We start from the raw sequence: 6,088 nt of genomic DNA on the forward strand, positions 1-6,088 counted from the left end.
TTAAAAACACCCTCCTTACCCAGGGTTTGCACTCTGATGTTCTTCTGGTTTCTTTTTGTGGTTTAGGGCTTAAATGCTAAAGGGACCAAAGGGTGATGTTTGTACAGACCCAGCTCATCAGAAGCGGGGTGTGGGGAAGATTACGTGGGGAATCCAAATACACCCTTCCTCCCAATGGCTGGTTTTAATCAATGATATTGTAAGTCGATCTTCTGACCTGGCTGCCGGGAGCATCTGAGAAATTACGTCACCTCTCCTCACGGTCTGCTGGTCAGATGTGACTGCTGAAGTTTGAATCTCACTGCTTGTGTCAGAGCGTGACCCTCCCGAATAAATAAGGGCGATTCTTCGCCCAGTTCCTCAGAGGATCGCTGGGGCCAAGCCTGCTGCAAGGATGCGAGTGCCAGCTGGGGTGGGGATGGGGGCCCCTGTGCTCCTGTGGCTCCTGCTGCTGCTGGTCATTTCCCACTCAGCCCACACAGGTGAGCTTCTGGTGTCTTTGCAGAGATACCCAGGGCTGTTGGCTCCCAGCGTGCTGTGCCCTCACCATAGATGGGCATCGCCTGCATCCTGCACCGAGCGACCAGAGGAGACAGGGACTCCTTCTGGATGTTTAAACCTGGGGGGTTTTCTCATAGGCAAGAAAAGAGTGCTGCTGTTCTCCTTTGCTAGGACTCGATGCAGCTTCAGGAGCTATGTGAGAGCAGGGTACTGAGGCAGAGGCATAGATGACAATTTCTTATTATGGTCCAGTGAAAGCTTGGAAAGGGACAGTTTCTTTGACTCTTAAAAGATTTGGAGCTGCTGCATCTCTAAATACCGCTATTTGTCTCTGTAAGCTGCTACTTTCTCTCTTTCTCAGCCATCCTGGAGGTGAATGGAAACCTGAACTGTAGATGTGTAAAGACGACTTCGGATTACATCAGTCCAAAAAGATATGAGAGCATTGAGATAAGGCCTGTGGGAAGCACCTGCAGACGTACAGAAATCATGTAAGTGTTGTGTGTCACTCCTGAGGCACAGAGCTGCTTTCTCCTCTGGCTCCTGCAGAGCAGCAGGACCAGCACTGCACCTTTTCTCCTGAAATCACCCTGCTTCTCTGCTCACGTTCTAAAAACTAAAGCTTTTAAAACATACTGGCAAACTCACTCGCCCTTCAGGGCTGAGGAACATCAGGTCATCTCTGGGGGAGGAAACGCACCTGAGCTGACCTGCCAGAGGTCTCCAGGACCTACATGAGCCTTTCCAGCAAGGGAAAGCACGATTTCCTTTTGCTGGTGTTTAGTGGGGGGTGTTTGCAGTTTGGAGGAAGCCCATCCTCAGACACCTGGGGGAATGAGTCAATTTTTCCATTACCAATACGCAACACTCCTGTGAGCAAAGGGCATCTTCTCTTGTTACTCCTGTCCTGACTAACACGGAGCCTTGAGCAGAAGTGTAAGATTTCCTTAACTGCTCGGTGTCAACACATTTATCAATGTACAGAGAAAATTGTCTTTGAACTATCACTTTCAAGCACAGTCTCTGCTCTGCCAGGGAACCTGTTCCATCTTGCTTTTTCTTGTCTATCCTGTGCCTTTCCCTGTTCATGAGCAGCTCCCTACAGTCTGCTGGTGCTGTAAATGAACACTGAGTCCTGCAGATGAACTCTGCCTGCTCAGATCCCTGCCTCTGGAGGGAAGGGTAATTCTCACCACCTTTCCTTGTGTTACAGAATTAAATTAGGAGGCTCAGGGAAGGTGTGCGTGAATCCAGATGCTCCTTGGGTAAAGAAACTGCTGAAGCGTATTGCTAGCACGTAAGTCTGATAAAAATCCCACTGGCTGGGGCGTCCCTGGACATCATCCCATTACAACCATGGTGCTGGAGAGCCCTGGCAGGACCGAGGGCTCTCGAGGGAGCTGTCAGGGGCCAAAGGACCCACTCCCAATGTGATGGGCGGTGAGACCTTGCTGTGCAAGGCAGCGTTGGGTTGCTCAGCATACCAACGAGATGGCAGGAGCAGGGTTTCCTCATTGTGGGCAGAGTAGTGAGTGTTGATGCTCCCCTGGGAAAGCCGCCCTCCTTCCTCGTGCCCAGGTTTGTGGCACACTGTAGGGGCAGCCAGGAGACATCCCAGCCAGTGATGCTCACCCTGGAGAAATGACAGACATTTCCTTCAGTTGGGGCAGGAGCTTCCTCCCCCAGAACCTACTTTTCTCTACATTCACACATTTCTCCTCCTTCTGCTTTCTCAGGAAGAAAAAGTAAATTTCCTGCTAAGGAAGTTGATGCTCAGAGCCCTGAGATGGGCTGGCAGATGATGCAAACCTGGGCACTCCTCAGCTCTCGCTTCTCACTTTCCTGAAAGCCCCGTGTCCAGCCCCAGTGGCAGCTGCTGCAGGGAGAACAGCTTGCTGCTGACCCCAGCCCCACGGCAGGTTCGTGGGGATGTTTTCCTCTGCATTCAGTCCCTGGATCAGCATGAAGATGAACCCTTCATTTATTTACTTGCCTCTAGACTGCAAAGCCTTTCTCTGTAGGATGGACTTGGAGACTCTTTCTATGCAAAGTACTCCTGGACAGTGTTGGGATTTTTTATTACACAGCATGATGTGTTCTGTCCTGACAGCTCGAGCCAAAATAAAATGTAGGTCTTATTCTTCTGTTGTATTTTCCCTGGATCTCCTTTCTTCAAAGAAACTCAGCAGAACTTGACAAACCCCACTGTTGTAGCCTTCCTGGAGCTGAGTTGACCATCATTTGCATCCAGTGCTCTTGACTTGATGCCCTTTCAGGGAGATGTCTGTGGCATCCAAACGTGCATTTGAATGTATGTCAGATGAGGTATTTCTGCTATAGGTAGTGAAAGAAGGGCAATAGCTAGGCACATGTCAGACATGATGAACATCTTTTACATGGAGGAATGAGAAGGGGACAGGAAAAGATTTGCTCAAGGCAGAGACAAAAGCTGGGATGGCTGTCCCAGCCCTGAACTGCCAGCAAGGATTCAGGAAGACAAATTCCTTCCCAACATAATCTGTTGTCTCCCTCGGTGCTGATTTGAGGGCATGATGTTGCCAGCAAGGAGCTGGGTGGTACAGCCAAATGCCCCACATCCAAGCACCAGCATTCGTGGGGCTAGGGTTTGTAGGCAGCTGTAAGGCCAGTAAAGAAATACAGGGGATGAGTGCAAGATCATTTGGCAGAGTTTTGGGATAGTTGGCTTCAGCAGGGAGAGAGCAAAAGAAAATGTCACCAAAGCTCAGGAAGGAAAACGGGTTGTAGGAGAAATGGGTAATAGCTGATTACACAGAAGAGCACCCCAAAAAACCTGCAGGCTTGGCCATCTGCATGGGGGAAATGACCAATATCTTTACAAGAGCCGGCTTCATAGGAAGAGGAAAACGTAATGTGTTTCAGGAAGCTCAGGCCCCCAGCAAGCCCCAAGCTGCTCGTTATCAGCAGCGTTGCAAGCTCAGCGGAGACGGGCAAAACCCCCGGCCCCGGGGCCTCCCGCCTGTGCCGCCTCACTTCTCCTATTTTCCGGCTCAAATAGGGGGATGCTGCCAGGCCAGGGATGGGGCCGGCATGGCTGTGCGGGCTGCCCTGCTGCTGTGCGTGCTGCTGGCAACCCACCACCTCGTGGAGGCAGGTGAGGCTCCTCTGCAGCGGGCTGGAGGGTGCTGAGGTCAGGGGCAACGAGGTTTTCAGAGGTGACATCTCTGAGGCTTAAATACCACCGAGGCCCTTCTGCAAGCGAGTGTAGTGACCTGGTGGGACGTGGCGGGAGATGCAGGTTTGGGGGATGGTGGTGGGCTTCTGGGCAATGTGTGAGCCGTGGCCATGTGCCCCTCCAGCTCTCCTGGAAGCCAATGGCAACCTGAGCTGCCGCTGTGCCAAGACCACCAGGTCCTTCATTGCTCCTGAGAAATACAGCAGCGTCGAGGTCCGGCCGGTGGGGAGCAGCTGCCGGCGCCTTGAGGTGGTGTAAGTGGCTCCCAGGACTGCAAGCCCTCTGGTCCCCCGACATCCTCCCTGAATTGTTTCCTTTTTGTGCTCTTTTTTTCTTTATGAGCAGCACAGGGGGGCTTGCTGAGCCTCTCCACTAGAGAAGGGCGAAGTGATGAAGGGCTGAAACCCCACGTGTTTTCTAGGATTAAGCTAAAAAGTCAGAAGACTGTCTGTGTGGATCCCAACACCCTTTGGGTGAAGAAACTCCTGCAAGACCTCCGGAACCTGTAAGTCTCACTCCACCCCTAAGCCAAAGGGGCTCTCAGCAGTGTCAGAGCATCCTGTGGGGACCAGTTTTCACACGTTTCTCTCCCTTTCTGCTTTTGGCAGGAGGAAGAAAGAGGCTCCGCAATGAGGAAGCTGACACGAGCGGGACAGCCAGATGTCACAAAACTGGACACTCCCCTTCCCGTTGTCGCCTTGCTCCCATATGGAGGGGAACATGCTGCTGCATGATGCCTTGAGCCCCTTTTTCCTTTGCATTTTCCTTCTTTAAGCCCTTGAAAATGCCAGTCTCCCTTTCCCCACCCTCCCACCCTGCAGCTGTGCACTGGGTGTCCTCTTCAGGCACAATCCAACAGATCCAATAAAGACAGTAGCCCTCAGCCATTGTCACTTGCATCCCTTCCCATGGCACACCAGGGGCTTGGGATGTGCAGGGCAGCAGGTCCCTGTGGGATGGGGAGCGAAGCAGGGGTCACTGGCATTTCTCCACCAAAAGCAGGGGGCAAGCAGATTCTAGCAGGCAGCGGCCCTGGCGGTTTCTGCCTGTTTCAGTGGGGAGGTGGTGTGGGACACATGCGAGCAGGGGAAGCAGCAGCAGGGAAGTGGAAGCACAGGGCAGGTCCTTTCCCCCTGCCCGGCGCTTCCCAGGCTGTGAAGTCCCGGCAGGGCTGGCTATAAAGCAGTCCCCGTGGTGGGTCGGGGGGGGTGGCAAGGATGCGGCTACTGCTGGTGGTGCTGGCCCTGGCCCTGCTCCTCAGCAACTTGGAGCCAGGGGGCGGTGAGTTTGTCTCCCCCTCCAAATCCCCAGGCAGAGGCATTGAGTACCCAGATGGGACTGAGCGTGGGCTTCTCTCAGCTTTCAGATTTGACTCTTTCCTCTCTTTGAGCTTCAGTTTATCATTTAAGTTCAGTAGCTAAGCTGGAGAGGGATGCCTGGGACCAGGGAGGAATTTGCCTGATGGGTTTACACTGCTTCTCTTCAAGACTCCCATGAAACTTGGTGGGCAATGGGCTTAATTCATGAAATGTTGGTTAAGTTTTCAAACCCTGAAGCTGAACCTTCTCTGTATGAGTGAAAAGGAAGTTTTGAGTCTGTTTTGGGATGGAGTGGCCTCGCTGCCTGCTGCTGCAAACCCCATTAACACAAGCCTGACCCTGAAAATGGCTCTGTGAATGGGAGATGATGGGACGGTGGCACAAGGATGGTGGGGTGGTGGTGGGGATTGGCTCCATCTGCTTCCCCCACGGGGGGCCGAGACCTGGCTGTGGGCTGCTCTGGGGTGCAGGTCTGTCGCTGGAGAGCCTGCTGACCAACATGAGGTGCAAGTGCATCAAATCGACTGCCCAGGTCATCAACTTGGGGCTGATACTTGCCATTGATGTTACGCCACCGGGTATTCACTGCAGGAGGAAGGAGATCATGTAAGTGGAAAGGCTGCAAACCCGTTCTTGCCAACTGCTTGCTCGAGTACCAGCGCAAAAAATCTGCGGGCGCTTGCACCCTCTCCAAAACCCCCAGATCTTGCAGTGGCTCTTGCAAGGCACAGGCTGTTGTGCAGGATGCCACTGCCCATTTTAAAGGGGGGTACCCCCAGTGTGGCTCTTGAAGCCAAGGTCAAGGCCCCAAAAAATCCCACCAGTCTCCTGGCAAGGGTTGCAGGGCTGTGCTCCTAACTGTGCTGGGTGGCAAGAGGGGTTTTCTCTGCAGAAAAACTTTGGGGAAGAGATGTGCGTGGGGCTGAGGGGCATCTCATCACCTTGCAGCCTCACCCTGAAGAAAAACAAGAAGCTGTGCGTGGCTCCCGAGGCGCCTTGGATCCAGCTCCTCATCCTCAAGCTGACGCAGAGGTACCCAACACCCAGCAACTGA

General features: G+C 53.2%; 3 protein-coding genes across 3 annotated transcripts; all 3 read left to right on the forward strand.

Moving 5' to 3' along the window:
- Positions 1–394: 394 nt before the first annotated feature.
- On the forward strand, positions 395–2,321 carry LOC104556124 (interleukin-8). The gene is made up of 4 exons (XM_010199852.2): positions 395–482; positions 863–992; positions 1,715–1,798; positions 2,238–2,321. The coding sequence occupies exons 1-4, from the start codon at positions 395–397 to the stop codon at positions 2,248–2,250; spliced, it is 315 nt and encodes a 104-aa protein (XP_010198154.2). The 3' UTR covers positions 2,251–2,321.
- Positions 2,322–3,570: 1,249 nt separating this feature from the next.
- On the forward strand, positions 3,571–4,348 carry LOC104553133 (C-X-C motif chemokine 5-like). The gene is made up of 4 exons (XM_010195668.2): positions 3,571–3,634; positions 3,840–3,969; positions 4,137–4,220; positions 4,324–4,348. Exons 1-4 carry the CDS (start codon positions 3,571–3,573, stop codon positions 4,346–4,348), a joined length of 303 nt encoding a protein of 100 aa, XP_010193970.2.
- A 584-nt stretch (positions 4,349–4,932) lies between these two features.
- LOC133625147 (C-X-C motif chemokine 13-like) lies at positions 4,933–6,088 on the forward strand. Its single transcript, XM_061993159.1, has 3 exons — positions 4,933–4,996; positions 5,505–5,640; positions 5,983–6,088. Exons 1-3 carry the CDS (start codon positions 4,933–4,935, stop codon positions 6,086–6,088), a joined length of 306 nt encoding a protein of 101 aa, XP_061849143.1.

This window comes from Colius striatus, chromosome 3 (genome assembly GCF_028858725.1).
Source record: "Colius striatus isolate bColStr4 chromosome 3, bColStr4.1.hap1, whole genome shotgun sequence".
Classification (NCBI taxonomy): Eukaryota; Metazoa; Chordata; class Aves; order Coliiformes; family Coliidae; genus Colius; species Colius striatus.

Excerpts from the sequence above, each read along its gene's own strand:
- LOC104553133 (XM_010195668.2), top strand. The coding sequence starts at position 3,571 with ATGGCTGTGCGGGCTGCCCTGCTGCTGTGCGTGCTGCTGGCAACCCAC. Across the intron at positions 3,970-4,136 it reads TGCCGGCGCCTTGAGGTGGT|GATTAAGCTAAAAAGTCAGA; the intron begins GTAAGTGGCTCC and ends CGTGTTTTCTAG. Across the intron at positions 4,221-4,323 it reads CTGCAAGACCTCCGGAACCT|GAGGAAGAAAGAGGCTCCGC; the intron begins GTAAGTCTCACT and ends TGCTTTTGGCAG.
- LOC133625147 (XM_061993159.1), top strand. The coding sequence starts at position 4,933 with ATGCGGCTACTGCTGGTGGTGCTGGCCCTGGCCCTGCTCCTCAGCAAC. Across the intron at positions 4,997-5,504 it reads CAACTTGGAGCCAGGGGGCG|GTCTGTCGCTGGAGAGCCTG; the intron begins GTGAGTTTGTCT and ends TCTGGGGTGCAG. Across the intron at positions 5,641-5,982 it reads TGCAGGAGGAAGGAGATCAT|CCTCACCCTGAAGAAAAACA; the intron begins GTAAGTGGAAAG and ends ATCACCTTGCAG.
- LOC104556124 (XM_010199852.2), top strand. The coding sequence starts at position 395 with ATGCGAGTGCCAGCTGGGGTGGGGATGGGGGCCCCTGTGCTCCTGTGG. Across the intron at positions 483-862 it reads TTCCCACTCAGCCCACACAG|CCATCCTGGAGGTGAATGGA; the intron begins GTGAGCTTCTGG and ends TCTCTTTCTCAG. Across the intron at positions 993-1,714 it reads TGCAGACGTACAGAAATCAT|AATTAAATTAGGAGGCTCAG; the intron begins GTAAGTGTTGTG and ends CTTGTGTTACAG.